Below are 19,146 nucleotides of genomic sequence, written 5' to 3'. Positions count from 1 at the left end.
AGACTCTCTTTAGAAAGATCCTTAAACAATATATGAATGATTCAGAGTTCAACATTTTTTAAGATATTACCTTTTGGATCAATTTCGGATGACCAATATAGATCACAAATCAAAATGAAGTAGAATTTTAAAGGAACTAAATTTTAAGTTGAACATTTTGTTAGAAGATATTGTATAAGAAAAACAAATGATTAAATCACTTAAATGCTTCTAAATCATTTGCAGAAGCAGCATATGACCAGTTACACATTCATCCCTTTAAGGGACAAAACTTAAAAACAAAACAATTAAATGAGGTTCTCTATACACAAAGTAGCAACATTAAATTAAAATAATATTAAGAGAACAAAATGTACATTTTGACATTAAACAACAAAATTCTGTACAATTAAAAATCAATGGATTCTATGATTTTTTTCTTAATTATCAAGTCTTTAAACTTTCTATACAGATATTGTGAATGTATCATTAACAGACAATTATAAGCATTCTCCTAAAGTTTCAAGATGCATTTATTTCTAAAGCTTCATGCATATCCAAGATTTTCCATTTCATTGCGGTACCGCTGCTCTGACACCTTGCTCTTATGCAGTTTGCTTTCAAGGTGCAGCCGAAATTCTTGCTCCTCACTGGCCCCAATATTACACATGGAACAGTAGAACTGTCCACTTGGTGTCACACACATTGCTAGATCGCGTGGAATCCGCTGACGGGAACGTGGATTAAAGTAAGGACCTATATAATGACAAGTTTAAATTGAATGATTCAAGACCAACTTATTTAAAGAAACATGATAATTACATTCCCTGATGTTTAGTGTCATCATAAATGATTATTTGTTCTTATAAAATGCACTGAAAGAAAAAATATTCTCATACAGTAATGTGAGGATATAGTGATTCTTTGCCATTGTTTCACTACAATGTTGCTCTGGCTGCAGCTTTTGGATTTCCTCTCTCATTTACTATCAGATTATCGGTTTCTAAATGTTTCATTTCTGTCTCCCACTGTCTTCTCAATGATCTCACATATTTCTATCAGCTGGCGACAAATTTTTGCTCTGAATGTTGTTGACTTCCTCGCTACCGTTGAGGTCTACTTTTCTCCACCTCTTCCCTCTTTTTCTGTTTCCCTTTCCTTTCTTTTATTTTCGTTACATGTCTCTCTCCCTTAAAAGTGCATCTCGCTCAGTAACTTACACTGCCCTCAAAGCGACATGGGTGCAGTCAATGGCATCCTGCACCATGGGGAAGCCTGCTATCCTGACAAAGCCACATGCACGCTCATGCTGCTTCTCTCTGCTCATGGAGAAAGAGATGTAGTCCTTCCTCCTTCTGTACAGAGCATCTGTTACTCCCTGGAAAGATCCAATGGCGTAGAAATTGAGAGCGATGGTGACCATGACTGCCACGGAGAGCCGTCCTCACCCTGGTCTGAGGCTCGAGGTCAGGTTGCAGCAGATGGCAGAGCTCTGTGACCACGTCCTTCCTGAAACGCAGCCTTCGCACACACTGTTCCTCAGTGAAATTGATATAGGAGAACTGCTGCCTGAATACCCTGGGAGAGTAAGGCTTCCTGTTGGCAGCCCAGTGGCGCAGTCTTCCTCTGGCACATGTTGATGTGCTTGTCTCTGTGCTGCTGACTGTGCTTGTGCTTGTCCTTGTGCTGCTGCAAGTGCTTTTCCCTGTGCTGCTGTCAGTGCTTGTCTGTGCCTGTCCCTTTGTCTGTGGCACACTCCATGGACTTCTCCATGGGCCTGTCCCTGTGGTGCTCCCTCTCTTTTTCGTAGCCTTTCTCTCTCCCTCTCTCAATGCCTTTCCCACTGTAATTAGTGGCGCCTTTCTCTTCGGCGAAGCATCCCGACGGTGAAGTCGGTGCAGGCGGTTGAGTGCCAGCACAGCCCTCCATGAAGTGACAGAAATGGTTGAACATCGAAGGTGCCGTGAGTGATACAGGGGAAAAGGAAGGAGGCAGAAGAATGTTTGAGCTAAAAATCACTGCGATTGGTCCACCAGCCACTCTGCCTAACTGTTGGAAAGCAAAAATAAGTAATGGCCGACAAATTATACTTTTCAAAATGGCGCATTTAAATAGCACTGGCGCATCCAGTTCCCTACTGCAAGTCGACAGCTCAAACTGACGTGGACATCGGCAGGCACTATGGTAGATTGCGTGGGGCAATTTAACGTCTGGGATGGTAAGAGAGCGATGTGCATGGCGATGACGTCATCATCACCATGTGCAGCTGAGCAGGGATGCTACCCCTAATACTTGTTTCTTTAACCAATGTGGTAGTAATCTGCCATATGTACTCAGTCCCAAATTTATTAGAAGAAAAACGTACAAACAGCTGCTCCCCGCCGCGGCATTATATCTCATAAATTAGCTGATACATTAACTCATTTCATTTAAAAAACCCTATTTCGAAAATAAATAGCATGTAGGATCGGAGATAAATAAGTATTTCAGATGGGTACATCAATTGGTATATCTTCTACATTAACAGATGCACAAACTATATAAATAGCAGCGTACTATTTTATATCTTAATTTAGACCCAAAAATTGCATTATTGTCCATTAGTTTACAGTATATTTACAGTAACAATTTATCTATAGTGGTTTCTATAAAGTCACATATACAATACTGTAATATGAAACATTATTGAATAGTCCTCTCAGCTCCCAAAAATGGCCATCAAAGAATGCACATGACCTCTGGTGGAATTTAGGCATTCTATGCATTCAGGATGCAGAACAAAACATGTATAATGAGACTTTTGACCTGTTGGAAAGATTAATGCTTTTTGTATCTTGGATTGCATTACAATACCGGCAGTACACCATTAAAAAACAGAACTGTAAACACTTCAGGGTGCACTGTTTCTACTTTATTTTGCCTCTTTTAGGCTGCAGAAATGCCCTGACATATAATTCTCTGTATCTGGAACTTCTCCTCTAATTAATAAAGCAAGCAGAAAGAACAATCAAAGCTTCCTTACAGACCCAAGGTTCTCCCCAGCTTAAAAAAATCAGAAATGAGAAAAGGCATTTTGGATGATCCAAGTTCATTCTTCGAGTACTTAACTCTCCCATCATGGTATCTAATTTTGAAGAACCCTAATGTTTTTGCTTGTTACCCTGCTTGTTTGCTGTTGTTTACCCTATCCATACCATTTAATATTTTACATTCTTTACCCAGAGAGTGGATAAAATGTGGAACTCACTACCTTAAGGAGTAGTTGGGGCGAATAGTATAGATGCATTCAAGGGGAAGCTAGATAAGCACTTGAGGCAGAAAGCAATCGAAGGATATGTTAATAGGATTAGATGGGAGGAGGCTCATGTGGAGCATGAACACCAATATGGACTTGTTGGGCCAAATGGCATGTTTTTGTGCTGTAAATACTTTGTAATAAAATAGTGATAAGGTCCCCCCAACAACCTTTTTTCTAGAATTATAATGTTTAAGATCTTTAATCTTTCCTTTTCCCCTTTACAGTTGTAATCAAACGTGTTAATTATTATGAGTTTATTTATTTAGTGGTATGGTGCAGTAACCAAAATTGAACACAATATATGTCCAAGTTGGGTGTCATTGACATATCTGCTATTACCTCCAAGTTTGTTTCTATGTCCCTGTGATAATTCAATTCTATTTGTTGTGTACTTGTGTTCCACATTTTTTCAACATGTAAAACATTAAAATGTAATATTGATAAAAATTTAATTTGCCACGAGTCTGTCGAATTACATAACCAATCCAAGTCTTTCTGCAAATCTTTTGCTGCAGCTTTTGTTTCTATTGCCTCCTTACTTTTATGTCATCAACAAATTTAACCAACTTACAATTGGTTTCAGTACCAAGTCATTTAAGTAGATTTATGCAAATAAATGAGGCCGAATGACACACCGTGGTTTCTATTTGAAACAAACAAGTGTATTTTAAATCTCTGAGAAATTCCAATGTCATAGATCCTTTCAAACAAGTACTAGCCTTTTCCATGAGGTCAGACATCTTGCACAAGGTCATAAAAGATCTCCACAAACTTGCAATGGAGTTCTAGGGCCCAAATTTCCCCAACCCCTTTTTTCGCGCTGACTTTGTGCGCTGGAAACGGCGCCGAAAAACATACTCACGATTCTGGCCGCTCTGCTGTGTGTCCCGGGTCCTGGCGCGGCACTCCTCATGGAATGGGGGGCGGAGCTACAGCCCTGCGCCGAAAACAGTGCCGGCAGCTGCGCGCATGCGCAGTAGAGCGGTCGCACATGCGCAGTAACTCCTTCCCATGATTGCGATGATGATGCCTGCAGAACGCATCCCGCCCCTATCCCAGGCCGAATGGCCTGCCGCACAGGCCTGCCGCTGAGGGCTGCAAGAAACAGGTTGGTGCGACGGAGTTTTGATCGGGGCGAGAGAGGGGGAGAGGTTGGTCGTCTTTGGCTGCAGTCTAGTGGTTTGGACCAAGGATAGCTTGTCATGTAGTGACGTCGCTTGTCATGCTGGGCTGGCTTTGCGTTCGTTTGGTTGGATGGCGGTTTGCCAAAGAGTCTCTGCAGTGCTGTGTGTTGCACTGGACCTTAGTGTCCTTCCACACGTAGCCCGCCTGGCTCTAGCACACTTGCCGACCGCTGAGCGTGCGCCCAAGTCAGTCCCCATACGTCTCGCCGCCGTCGTTGCTGCCTGCTTTTATCCTCCGACATTCCACGCTGACCAGCCACTGCTTCTGGCCTTTCTATCACTCTCGCTCCGATGTCACCTGTCCCTCTGGCGCTCGCTCTCTCTCTCTCTGAATCGGGATTCCAGAACTGTGAGAGCCGAGCCCGGGCTCCAGCGCACTCGTGCACCCACCTCCCTCCCCCACCCCCCCTGTCCGTCTGCCTGAATAGCCTGCCCGGGTTGGTCTTGAGGACAGCGGTGTGAGTGTTGTTGTTCTGGAGATGCCGGCAGGTGACGACAAAATATCTTTCTATCTATGACCTACGACCCCAGGGCTGAACTCGGGTGTGTCGGCCGATCTCCGAACTCCTTTCGGGGCTAAATGGAGTCGTCTGCCATCCTTCACGTGAGGGAGCTGAAGCCCCATGCCTCTGCCAGTTTTCAGGCTGCCGTTTTTAAAGCCCATCCAAAAACCCGAAAAATAGGCAAAAAGGGAAAAAATTCCCGCCTGAAAATGATTGCAAGTCAGTGGGGCAGCAGCCGCGTTATCCTGCACCTAACCCAGGCCGAAGGGACTCCCGCACGGCCGGCCGCTGCCGAGTTTAGTTGAAGGTAGGATTTACTTCAGTTCTTTATTTGTTAATTTAATTATTTACTTTAGTTCTTTATTTTTTATCGAATGCTTATTACTTTTTGTGCTTTGATGCTTGGTGATGCTTTAAATGTAGTTACTTGCACAGATTCCTTAACTAGGTAAGGTTTTTCTGTGCCGGCAAAAGTGGCAACATACGTTAGCCTAAGTTAGTTTGGAGCAACTATTTGCTGGCCAAACACCTAAAACAGGCGTAAATGGCTGGGAACGCCTCCTTTTGAAAAAAAAACTGAACTAATAAAAAACCTAACTAATTCACTTACACTGGCGCAAATTAAATGGCCAGAATTGCAACTAAAAAGATACTCCAGGAAAATCAAGTTGCTCCACAAAAGATAAAACAACTCCTGGGGAAATCTGGGCCCCTAATTCCAAGCATCATGATGATTGAAAGAAATTGTAAATTATTATATCTACCTTGCATAAGATTTTCCATTTTTTTATTAAAGACCCTGATGTTCAAATATGTCCAACAAACTTTTACAATCCAGTAGCAATGGTCCAGATCTGACACTATGTCCATCATACTTATTCCAATGTAGCAATTTGAAATAAACTGACTGGTTACAAAATTAATTATAGGTTGACTCATGGGATAAGGTAAAGCTACTTCATGATATTAAATTGAAGTAAATACAGTAACTGAAAACAAAGGCACAAAATTCATAAGAACTACTGGGAATATTTACCTTCTGAAGGGGAAAATAGGTAAGTACGTGATGAAGAAAGGAACAGAAGGATTTGCTGATAGGGTTAGATGCAGAGGAGTGGCAGGCGGCCCATGTTGATCATAGACCAGTTGATCCGAATGGGCTGTTTGTGCTGTCGACTATGAGTTGGAATTTCGTCAATTACCGCGACCGCCGATTTTTCGGCAGTATTCTGGCGGTAATTGCGGATCACATTTTTTTTTACCGCCGGAATACTGCTATGACTGAAGGCTGCTAGTTTAGTCAAAAGTTGACCGGTAATAGTGGTATTTCACCAGCGGTGGCGGTATTCATAGTCATGGAAGACTTTTTTTTGGGGAGGCCGAGAAAAACAGACCTTCTGCGTGTGAGCAATTCTTTTTTTTCCTCGATGTCTTTTTTCCTCCACGATTCAGGGTCAGGGGTCGCCCGTGCATGTGTAGAGCAACGAGAGAGGGAGAGAGAGAGAGAGAGAGAGAGAGGAGAGAATAGTTGAGGAAAAGGAGACTGGAAAAAGCAGATAATACAATACTGAGAGAGTGAGAGTGAGAGAGACACATACACAAAGGTGCATTCAATAATACTACTGGAAGTTTTAAAATGCAGCAACAACAAGATCTAATGAGGAAGAGAGCACAAAGGTTTACTCTTGATGCCCAAGAGGTGGAGGCAAGATGGGGCCAATTGACCAGGGGTGGGCGTGGAAAACCACCCCCAGCTGTATACCAGAGGATCTGGGTGGAAATATTGGAGGCGGTGTCCTCAGTGGCTCGTGTTCATCGGGGTGGGGGTAATCAGTGCAGGAAGAGGTGGAGTGACTTAGTTTCGGCTGCGAGAGTAAGTAATTTTATTCACGCATTCCTTTATTACTTACAATGTAAATCTGATACATGTTGATGTAGGTAGGCTTAGTGTTACACCTTATTTGCCAAATATGATCTTATTACGATGGCTTTCTGAGATCTTGACTAATGAATTTACCGCCAGCAGTCATCATAGGCAGTCCCTCGAAGCGAGGATGACCCGCTTCCACACCAAAAAGGATGAGTTCACAGGTGTTTCAATGAAGGACCTAATATTCCAGATCCCGAACTACATCCTGAACGGTGGAAGATGCCTGTGCGTGAATTTTTTTTAATGCATGGTGGCCGTTGCACACCAGCCACCACACGGGCTTGACAGAGCCAGATCTTGGTCCAGTGGCAAGGATTAACCAAGACAACTAGAGATGGTATTTGGACAGTAACTTACGATTTGGGCAGTATTTCAGTCCATAATCTATTTTCCGGCGGTAATCGGGCGGTAAGCTGATGAATTTCCAGCCCTATGTAATTATACGTAACATAGCTTCATTTACATATTCCTGTAATTCTGGGGAAATAATCTAATTTTGTGTAACTTCATCGAGCGCACAATATTAATTCCTCTCCCGAATAAGAATTGTCATAAATTTAGTCAAGGTTCATTTAAGACTACTGACGACTATCCTTGATAGCATAACAACTTGTATTTATATAGCGCCTTTAACGTAATAAAACATCCCAAGGCACTTCACAGGATCGTTATCAAACAAAATTTAATACCGAGCCACATAAGGAGATATTAGGGCAGATGAGGTAGGTTTTAAGGAGTGTCTTAAAGCAAGAAAGAGAGGTAGAGAGGTAGCGAGGCGAGAGGTAGCGAGGCGAGAGGTTTAGGGAGGGAATTCCGGAGCTTAGGGCCTTGGCAGCTGAAGGCACGCCACCACAATCAGCCCCAGCACCAGGCACACCAGTAGCACCAACATCAACATTCTCCGCAATTAAATGATGCTGGACAGGACACAGGGCATCAGCACTCGACCACATTGCTGCCCAGGACGCCAGGGATGGCCTCATCATGGCCAGATTTACTTCTATTGACACTGTACACCCTGGCTGCCACGTTGGCACCACCACACACCATCAACATAAAGCATCTCAAGAATGCCCAAGCCATTCCTTTCACACTCATCACCATTGCGGAGCATACTGTTATGTCTTACCATTCACTGCAACTCACTAAGCCACTTCCAAAAGTGCACACAAATCTGTCCACGAAGGCAAAGTGTTGACAATAAAGATTTCAATGTTTGACAACACATTAACAAAAACTTTACCTGAACATTGGCTGAAACACCCAAGTGCCTACTCTTGTGTATTGTTAGTTTGTATGCTTGCACTAGGATGAGGGTGAGTGTGAGGGTGGCTAGTGAAATGGGGATGTGATAATGTAGATAGATAGAGAGGGATGGATGGAGGTGCAAGATAAGTTGGTGTGAGTAAGGACGTGCAGGAGTAGGGTAGGGAAGGCAGAGTGATGAGTGGCACTGCAGGATGAGGTTGAGTGTGGCATTGCAGTAATGTTTCATGATCTACTGAGATGATTGAAAGGTTTGTGCCACTGCAGCCAGGTCCGCCATAGCATCCCTACTTGTGCCCTCCTGTGCAATCAGGCTGCCTGCTTTGGTCTCCTGGGGAGTTCTCTTCCGCCCACTGGAAGGGAAGACAACCTCCCTGCATGCTGTGACTCCCTCCATAAGTATGTGGAGGGAGTTATGGGAGAGCCTGGGTGCAGCCGTGCACCTCTGTGCAGTGCTCATCAGTGTTTGCAGCACCTCAATGCTTTGGAGCACTGACAGTACAACAGTCAAACAAGAAACCGGCTGATAACACATCATCAAATGACATCATCAGACCTGCTTCCTTTTAATTGGCCAGAAACCACACTGGATGGGCTTAACAAGCCCAATCAGGGGAAAGTCGTGTGGGAAGCCGGGATGGAGATGACAAGAGCGGGGTCGGAGTCATAAAATGGAATCAGAGCAGTAATATATTTTTCAAATTTACAACTAACAGCCTGCCAAATTAAAAATAATTAAAATATGATTAATCTTGCCATCAACAATACCAAATTAAAATGTACAACATTGTCAAATGAATAATATAAGTATTGGGTGACAGCCATGGCTCTGTGGTAGCACTCTCATCTCTGAATCAGTAGGTCAAGGGTTCAAACCTTACTCCAGATATTTGAGCACATAAGCTAAGCTGACATTTCAGTTTAGTACGAAGGGAGTGCGGCACTGTCAGAGGTACAGTCTTTCAGGCGAACTATTAAATCGAGGCTCCATCTGCATTCTCAAGTGGCTGTACAAGATCCCATAGCACTATTGAAGAAACAGAGGAGCGTTCTCCTGGCCAACATTTTATCCCTCATCCAACATTACTAAAAACACTTGTCTCATTGCTGCACACTCATGTTGCAAATATTTAACATGTTTACAAACAGAAAATAATAGATACCTAGTGTATTTTGAACTCCATGTAGGTTGCGACGATTAGGCACAATTTTAAATTCATTCCCTTCTTTCCTTTGTCTCTTCTTTGTGAGCTCTGTTGCTTCTCTGCAAAATTAAGATTCTTTGTTATTCAAATATATAATGATTGTACAATATGTTTAAATGATTTATAGTAATCCTCGTTATTTTATTCTGGAATTAGTCAAAATATTTAGCAAGTGCAAAGCATCAGGCTTTGTTCTGTTGCCACTAACAATATCAGTTTTCAATTTTAGTAATTTGATATCGCTATTTTCTATTCATAGAAACATAGAAAATAGGTGCAGGAGTAGGCCATTCGGCCCTTCGAGCCTGCACCGCCATTCAATGAGTTCATGGCTGAACATGTAACTTCAGTACCCTATTCCTGCTTTCTCGCCATACCCCTTGATCCCCCTAGTAGTAAGGACTAAATCTAACTCCTTTTTGAATATATTTAGTGAATTGGCCTCAACAACTTTCTGTGGTAGAGAATTCCACAGGTTCACCACTCTCTGGGTGAAGAAGTCTCTCTTCATCTCGGTCCTAAATGGTTTTCCCCTTATCCTTGGACAGTGACCCCTGGTTCTGGACTTCCCCAACATTGGGAACATTCTTCCTGCATCTAACCTGTCGAAACCCATCAGAATTTTAAAAGTTTCTATGAGATCCCCTCTCATTCTTCTGAACTCCAGTGAATACAAGCCCAGTTGATCCAGTCTTTCTTGATAGGTCAGTCCCGCCATCCCGGGAATCAGTCTGGTGAACCTTCGCTGCACTCCCTCAATAGAAAGAATGTCCTTCCTCAAGTTAGGAGACCAAAACTGTACACAATACTCCAGGTGTGGCCTCACCAAGGCCCTGTACAACTATAGTAACACCTCCCTTCCCCTGTACTCAAATCCCCTCGCTATGAAGGCCAACATGCCATTTGCTTTCTTAACCGCCTGCTGTACCTGCATGCCAACCTTCAATGACTGATGTACCATGACACCCAGGTCTCGTTGCATCTCCCCTTTTCCTAATCTGTCACCATTCAGATAATAGTCTGTCTCTTTGTTTTTAACCACCAAAGTGGATAACCTCACATTTATCCACATTATACTTCATTTGCCATGCATTTGCCCACTCACCTAACCTATCCAAGTCACTCTGCAGCCTCATAGCATCCTCCTCGCAGCTCACACTGCCACCCAATTTAGTGTCATCCGCAAATTTGGTGATACTACATTTAATCCCCTCGTCTAAATCATTAATGTACAATGTAAACAGCTGGGGCCCCAGCACAGAACCTTGCGGTACCCCACTAGTCACTGCCTGCCATTCTGAAAAGTACCCATTTACTCCTATTCTTTGCTTCCTGTCTGCCAACCAGTTCTCAATCCACGTCAGCACATTACCCCCAATCCCATGTGCTTTAACTTTGCACATTAATCTCTTGTGTGGGACCTTGTCGAAAGCCTTCTGAAAGTCCAAATACACCACATCAACTGGTTCCCCCTTGTCCACTCTACTGGAAACATCCTCAAAAAATTCCAGAAGATTTGTCAAGCATGATTTCCCTTTCCCAAATCCATGCTGACTTGGACCTATCATGTCACCTCTTTCCAAATGCGCTGCTATGACATCCTTAATCATTGATTCCATCATTTTACCCACTACCGATGTCAGGTTGACCGGTCTATAATTCCGTTTTCTCTCTCCCTCCTTTTTTAAAAATTGGAGTTACATTGGCTACCCTCCACTCCATAAGAACTGATCCAGAATCTGTGGAATGTTGGAAAATGACTGTCAATGCATCCGCTATTTCTAAGGCCACCTCTTTACGTACTCTGGGATGCAGACCATCAGGCCCTGGGGATTTATCGGCCTTCAATCCCATCAATTTCCCCAACACAATTTCCCGACTAATAAGGATTTCCCTCAGTTCCTCCTTCTTACTAGACCCTCTGTCTCCTTTTATATCCGGAAGGTTGTTTGTGTCCTCCTTAGTGAATACCGAACCAAAGTACTTGTTCAATTGATCTGCCATTTCTTTGTTCTCAGTTATGACTTCCTCTGATTCTGACTTCAGGGGACCTACGTTTGTCTTTACTAACCTTTTTCTCTTTGCATATCTATAGAAGCTTTTGCAGTCCATTTTAATGTTCCCTGCAAGCTTCCTCTTGTACTCTATTTTCCCTGCCCTAATCAAACCCTTCGTCTTCCTCTGCTGAGTTCTAAATTTCTCCCAGTCCCCGGGTTCGCTGCTATTTCTGGCCAATTTGTATGCCACTTCCTTGGCTTTAATACTATCCCTGATTTTCCTTGATAGCCACGGTTGAGCCACATTCCCTTTTTTATTTTTACGCCAGACAGGGATGTACAATTGTTGGAGTTCATCCATGCGGTCTCAAAATGTCTGCCATTGCCCATCCACTGTCAACCCCTTAAGTATCATTCACCAATCTATCCTAGCCAATTCACGCCTCAGACCTTCAAAGTTAACCTTCTTTAAGTTCTGGACCATGGTCTCTGAGTTAACTGTTTCATTCTCCATCTTAATGTAGAATTCCACCATATTATGGTCACTCTTCCCCAAGGGGCCTCGCACAACGAGATTGCTAATTAATCCTCTCTCATTACACAACACCCAGTCTAAGATGGCCTCCCTCCAGTTGGTTCCTCGACATATTGGACTAGAAAACCATCCCTTATGCACTCCAAGAAATCCTTCTCCACCGCATTGTTTCCAGTTTGGTTAGCCCAATCTATATGCATATTAAAGTCACCCATGAGAACTGCTGCACCTTTATTGCATGCACCCCTAATTTCCTGTTTGATGCCCTCCCCAACATCACTCCTACTGTTTGGAGGTCTGTACACAACTCCCATTAACGTTTTCTGCCCTTTGGTATTCCGTAGCTCCACCCATACCGATTCCACATCATCCAAGCTAATGTCTTTCCTTACAATTGCATTAATTTCCTCTTTAACCAGCAACGCCACCCCGCCTCCTTTTCCTTTCTGTCTATCCTTCCTAAATGTTCAACATCCCTTCAGATGAAGTGAGATGTACAAATTGCAAATACAAAAGCTCAAGCCAGGCAATAACTCATTAGAGTTTAACATGTAGACTGGAAAGATCCGAAATTTGAGAGTTTCTGCAAATCAAACGTATAATTGTATGAAATCTATTATGCACACTTCAAAAAGAATTAGCAATCCATACAAACCAGAAGTAATTTAAATGAGGGAAGGAAGAACCACCATTATATCTGTCTCCTGGCTTTTCTAGCCAAACCATAAACTGTATAGAAAGACTGTTATTATGTTTTGTTATCTTCTTCCTTTATCCCCATAGGAACTATTAAGGAACCCCCGTACTGCAGGTAGAGGAGTCCACGGTATGAGTGTGAATACTGGCAGGCTATTTGACCACAGGTACATCAGTGTAAAGTGTGATCCTGTCCCCATATGACTTCTATGCAGCATGGATTAAAAATTAAAACCAAGAAACCTGACTAATTTTTCGCTCACTCACTTGAGTACCTCAGCTGAGAGGAGTTAAAACAGTACAGATTAAGAATCAAAGCTGGCACCTTCCTTATGACTGGAATAGATCTCAGCCACTGGAAGGATTACTGTACTCTTCTGGCAAATTTTCTGGACCTTGAAATTATATAGTGGGATACTAGGATACAAACACGTACCTGTAACATGTTTGCCTAAAAATTCTCTCCACCATTTTAACAGAGGCATGAAGAACCCATGAGAAGCTGTGGTTGTACCACTCCAGAAACTTGAGCACAAAAATCTAGGCTAACACTCCAGTCCAGTCCTGAGGGAGCGCTGCACTGTCGGAGGTGCCGTCTTTTGGATGAGACTTTAAGCCAATGCCCCATCTGCTCTCTCAGGTGGATGTAAAAAATCCCATGGCACTATTTTGAAGAGCAGGGGAGTAATCCCTGATGTCCTGACCAATATTTATCCCTCAATCAATATAAAACAGATTATCTGGTCACTATCACATTGGTGTGTATGGGAGCTTGCTGTGCACAAATTGGCTGCTGCGTTTCCTACAGTACAACAGTGACTATACTTCAAAAGTATTTAATTGGCTGTAAATCACTTTGGCATGTCCTGAGATCGTGAAAGGTGCTATATAAATGCAAGTCTTTCGTTCTTAGAGTAGCAATGGCTAAGAGGAGATATGATAGAGATGTTTAAAATCATGAAGGGTGTAGATAGAGTAAATAAAGAGAAACTGTTTCCAATGGTTGAAGTGTCATTAACCAGAGGGCATAGATTTAAGATGATTGGCAAAAGAACAAGAGGCTACATGAGGAAAAATGTTTTTACGCAACGAGTGGTTAGGATTTGGAATGCACTGCTTGACAGGGCTGTGGAAACAGATTCAATAGTAGCTCTCAAAAGAGAATCGGATAAGTACTTGGAGAAAAAAATGCAGGGATATCGTGAAAGAGCCAAGAAGTGGGACTAACTGGATTGCACTTCGAAAGAGCCGACGCAGACTTGATGCGCCGAATGGCCTCATTCTGTGCTGTACTAGTGTATGATTAATCCCATTGCTTAATGCCAAGGCCCTTATGTTTTAGTTACCCTGTCTCCTCTTCTTTCAAACTGAGTCAAAAATTTAAGGCTGATTTAACAGCAGTAAAGCAGGTTTGAATAAAATGTTTCCTGATCTGCTGATTCCAGCCCCATGGATTTTGCAGTTTGTCCAGGAGGAAGTGATTCAATTATATTTTTTAAGTTCTATATTTAAAAAGAAATTGTGGTAAAGTTGATCTTATTGATAAATCTTAGAAAGAACTTCCATTTATGTAGTTCCATTGGTCTCACAATCAGCAATGACTAGTTAATCAGTTTTCTAGTAATGTTGGTTAAGGGTTAAATGCTGGGCAGGACATTATGGGCTGGATTTTCGGGTTTTGTGGTTTCTGGGCGAAAACGGTAGCGATACGTGAAAATTACCGTTTTCGCTGCGCTACCAATTTTAGGTCGAACTTTCAGCTTTTGGGGTATGCGAGGCACATCGCAAAGGGAGGCATTCCACGATTATTCACAGAGCAAAACGCAAGTTTTGCCAACTTTAGTGTGGGATCATTTGCGCTGCAAGAGAGGCCTTGGGAGGAGGAGAAAAAAAATTCAAAAAACGTTACCAAGATCCTTAACTAATCGCTGCAAAAAAATTAAAAAATAAAAACTTTAACTTACCTTTTTTGCAGGTTTTCTAACTTACCACTGCTGGAAGGGCTGCACCGACAGATTTTACCCGTTGCTATTCTGGGTGCGGCGTACGGGGCGGGAGAGTGCCGAAACTCAGACGGTAACGCAACGTTACACGTTCAGCACATCTCTCCCCGACAGTACAAACAAGGAGCCGGGGGTCTTGCCCAGGCTTTTCGCTGCAGAGGGTCAAAAAGCGCCGAAAACCCAGTCGCAAACCCCTCGAAAATCCAGCCCTTAGCGAGCTCCCTTGCCTTGGTATCTTTTATGGTTAGCTGAATAGACGGGGCCTCAGTTTCATGTCCCATTTGAAAGATGATACTTCCAACAATGCAGCACTTAGTGCTCTAATGTAGCATCAGTCTAGATTATCTGCTCAATTCCTGGAGAGGGGCTTAAACCCACAACCTTCTGACCCAGAAGCAAGAGTGCTACCACTGAGCCAGCTGACATGGTAAATTTTGTTTCGGCTGAGATATTTGGTTATAAAATACTTTCTGATGTAATTTAAATAAATGCACAACCTTATAAAATATAACATCCTCCAAAGCGCAGCATAGAATTCATAGTCTAAAGCAGTTGACGAGCAGCATTTACATCCTAGTGCATTATCATTCTCATTTCCCATCATCATCCATGTGTGTTTGTTGTGTATCTTCAGAGGTATACAAGTTACTCCCCTATACTTATAAGGTTTAAAAAAACAGGATGGTTCAACATTTATTTTAAGCTTCCTGTGTATTTTTGAACTAATAATTCTGTACTAATTGATAATTAATTTAGAATTGATTCTGATTGCCATTTTCATATGATTATAAAGTGCTTTTGGGAGTGCATCATTATAGAAATAGCAGATCAATGCCAGAGACTATGAAGCACTCTAAAGCCCAAAGGTGAGATACCACCTCCAGGAAGCTGTCTTACACTGAGTATAATACAACTCTAGCCTTAGAATACCAACAAGGGTAATTAAAGTTTTGATGACATCATTTTACACACTAGATTACATGATTTTCTTCTGATACTTGAATCTGTTACAAATCAGCAAAAATCATCTTATTCCAGCAGTAAGATCAACTTAGAAGTTATAATTAAACTGTGGAGTTGTTATTGAAATGTAAACCTTCATAACAATTAATATGGATACATCAGTAACTATGAGTGATTATATCAAGGTGACAAGGTAACAAAAATACCCATTTTATTGTTTTAGACCTTCAAGTTGCTGTACAGAAATATAAAGTAAGATTATTTACCTTTGATATGGTCTTCCTTATTCTTCAAATGTAGTTTATCCACCATGTACCTTAGGATATGCCTATTTTTTTCTGGGAGGGGGCAAAAATCAATAGACCAGTGCCCCTTTGAAGGGGTTTTATACTCATTGAAATCATGAGCGAATCAACTGATTTTCCCTCAATCCTCTAAAACATAAAAGGCCTGCCCACAGACTAGTCAGTTCTTTTTGAGAAGCAGACTGAACTGAAGGCATCGTTATTTAGAGAAGGAAATAATAAAAAAGTTAAATAATAATAAATACACTTGAAATAAGAGTTAGAAATAGTGGTGGAGGAGGATGGGTGCAAGATATGTCGAAGATAAATTACATTCAAAGAATGAGGAAGATCACATAGAAGATAGGTATGGTCTTACTTTCTTCCTTATTTGTTTTTCCTTCATATACCTTACATCCTCAGACTAACCATCTTTAACTGTTTCATCAATGACATCCCCTCCATTATAATGTCAGGAGTGGGGCTGTTTGCTGACGATTCTACAATGTTCATTCAGCTCCATTCACAATTCCTCTGAAAATGAAGCAGCCCATGCTAGCCTACAGTATGATCCTGGACAACATCCAGGCTTGGGCTGATAAGTGCAGGCAACACTTGTGCCACATAAATACCAGAAATTACCATCTTCAACAATAAAAAGTCCAGCCATCTCTCCATGACATTTAGCAGCACCACCACTGCTGAATCCCCGCACCATCAATATCCTGAGGATCACCACTACTCAGAAGTTTAAATGGACTAGTCAGATCAACACAATGGCTACAAGAGAGCAGAAGCCGGTATACTGCTATAAGTGGTTCATCTCCTGACCCCTCAAAGCCTCGCCACTATCTATCAAGACTCAAATGAGGAATGTGATAGAATACTGACCATTTTCCTGGATGAGTGGAGCTGTAGGAACATGCAAAAAGCTCAACAATCCAGAACAGAGTTGCCCATTTGATCAACTTCCCTTCCATTGGACTTAATATCCACCACCAGCCCACTGCACTGCCATAACTCACCAAGCTTATTTTGACAGCACCTCCCAACCCTGTAACTTCTACCACCAAGCAGCAATGTCGTGGGAAAATTATCACCTGCAAGTTCCCCTCTGTCGCATACCATCCTGGCTTGGGCATATATCAATGTTCCTTCATTGTGGCTGGGTCAAAATCCTGAAATTCCCTAACTAATGTCACCATGAGAATATCATATGTGGTTAAAAAAAATTGAGGATACCACCACCCTCTAAGGACAACAAAGGATAGGCAATAAATGTAGTCCTGTCAGCATTGCCCCACAGCCCAAGAACAACGAAAAATACTCTTGCAATTTTCTAAAGTTATGCCAAAAATTGGGAATTGAGTTATTTTGATTTGAGGGTAAGGTTGCCTTATGAAGAATAGTATTTAGTAAAGGCGTCAAGATTAATCAAGTGTGTTCTCTCAAAAACAGAATCTAAAGCACCCCTCTTAATGTTAACTCATGAGGATAGTTGTGTCATTAACTGGCCTTTCATACATAAATATATACATTCCACAGTCCTTAGCTTTAAGTGGTAGCCTGAAGATTTATTGCTAGAATATAAAACTAATAATTATTTTGCTTTGTATAATTTTTAATCCTACAAGACATAAAAGCAATAATGAAGCTTACATAGAAAATATGTCTTCAATCATTGGTGATTGCGGTTGTTGAAATAAACTCTGATAACCAGTTTTGAGGCTTGAAAAAAAATAAAGGTTGCAAATATATTTTGCTGGAATATCATAATATTTGGCTGTAAAATCCTACACCATGAAACAATTGTCATCTATTTGGTGCTATATGATTTGAGAGTATTTTTAACCACTACAGGCAGAAGACTTCTATTTTAGTTTGTTTCTCTTAACAACTGTGTCAGATCATGCAAAGTGATGAGTTTAACTGACATTCTGAAATAATGAGCACAGCTTATGAAAAATTAGGTAGAAAAAGGATCAATTTTGAGGTGTTGGCCATTAAAAGCCCTAACAGAAGAATTGTTTGTGCAAAGCAAACAATTCACGTCATGCAGCAATTATATAATGTTTTTGAGAAGCTCACAATACTTGCTGTCTGTGAAGTTTTATGAACCAATCGCAGCAGAGCCACAAGTACCACAGTTTACCACCTATCCAAGCTTGAAATTAGTTTTTTAAATCTTACATTAAAAAAAAACTGGTCCTTAGCTCTAATGTAATCATAGGGGCGAAATTGTCCCTTTTTGCAATGCTTGTTAGTGCCCCTATGAGGTGCAAACACTTTTCACTCGGGGGATGGGGCCGCCACCGGCTTCCGGGAGTTTGTGGAGGTGCTGTCATGGCAGCGCCACGCAACTGGCAATGATGTCATCGCCGTGCGTGGCGATCTCTTTGCGCCACGTGCCGACACCTTTCCACCCCACAGGGGATATTTCCCCGCAGCCCATGAGGCTGGCACGAGCGGGTGTCAGTGCCAGCTTCGCGTGTCGCGAAGCTGGTCGACATCCACTTGCGGGGTTAAAGGGGAGGTCACCAGCGCCCCATGTCACCATCTGTGAATTTTTACCGGCTCTCGGGTCGGCTCGAAGAACTGCTCCGTAGCGTGGTCCGGGCCCCCATCATGCAGCCTGGCATTTTGGGTGCCGGGCTGCAGCCCCGGTACCATGCTGCCCTGGTGGTCCAGTGATGGCCATCAGAGGCCTTGCAAAGTATGCAACGGCCCTCCCCTTTAAGCAAAGGGGAGGGGCGTTTAAGCGCATCAGCGCTATGCGGAGTATCCACATAGCGTTTCCAATCGCGCCACATTAGCGCATGAGATTGCGTTCCATTTCCTTTGAGGGGCAGTAAGCTCAATTCAGCAACCGGGGCAGGATTTACGAGCAGGTTACTGCCCTAATCGGGCCGCAGGGCAATTTCATCCCCATAAACTTCAGAGCCATGGCACAGAAACAGCAACAACTTGTATTTCTATCATGCCTTTAACATAGTAAAACATCTTAAGGCACTTCACAGGTGTATTATAAGACAGAACATTTGACTCCAAGCCACATAAGGAAAAATTAGGGCAGATGACCAAAAGCTTGGTCAAAGTGATAGGTTTTAAGGAGTCTTTTAAAGAAGGAAAGGTAGAGAGGCAGAGAGATTTAGGGAGACAATTCCAGAGCTTAGGGCCAGGGGAACAGAAGGCATAGCCACCAATGGTTGAGAGATTATAATTAGGGATGATCAAGAGGGCAGAGTTAGAGAAGCGCAGATATTTTAGGGGAGAGAGGGTTGTGGGGCTGGAGGAGATTACAGA

General features: G+C 42.4%; 1 protein-coding gene across 1 annotated transcript in view; it reads right to left on the bottom strand.

The window, feature by feature from the left end:
• Window positions 1–438: 438 nt before the first annotated feature.
• Window positions 439–19,146, bottom strand: part of zmat3 (zinc finger, matrin-type 3) — a 60,155-nt gene continuing 41,447 nt past the window's right edge. The window contains exons 6-7 of the mRNA XM_070884067.1: window positions 9,324–9,424; window positions 439–735 (exon numbers count right to left, since the gene is read on the bottom strand). Of these exons, the coding sequence (XP_070740168.1) occupies window positions 527–735; window positions 9,324–9,424 (310 nt within the window). The 3' untranslated portion in view covers window positions 439–526. The remainder of the gene's footprint in view (window positions 736–9,323; window positions 9,425–19,146) is intronic.

Source organism: Pristiophorus japonicus, chromosome 6 (genome assembly GCF_044704955.1).
Source record: "Pristiophorus japonicus isolate sPriJap1 chromosome 6, sPriJap1.hap1, whole genome shotgun sequence".
NCBI classification, from domain to species: domain Eukaryota; kingdom Metazoa; phylum Chordata; class Chondrichthyes; family Pristiophoridae; genus Pristiophorus; species Pristiophorus japonicus.
The sequence above is the reverse complement of the archived record's forward strand: the minus strand, read 5'-3'. Positions and strand labels throughout refer to the sequence as shown.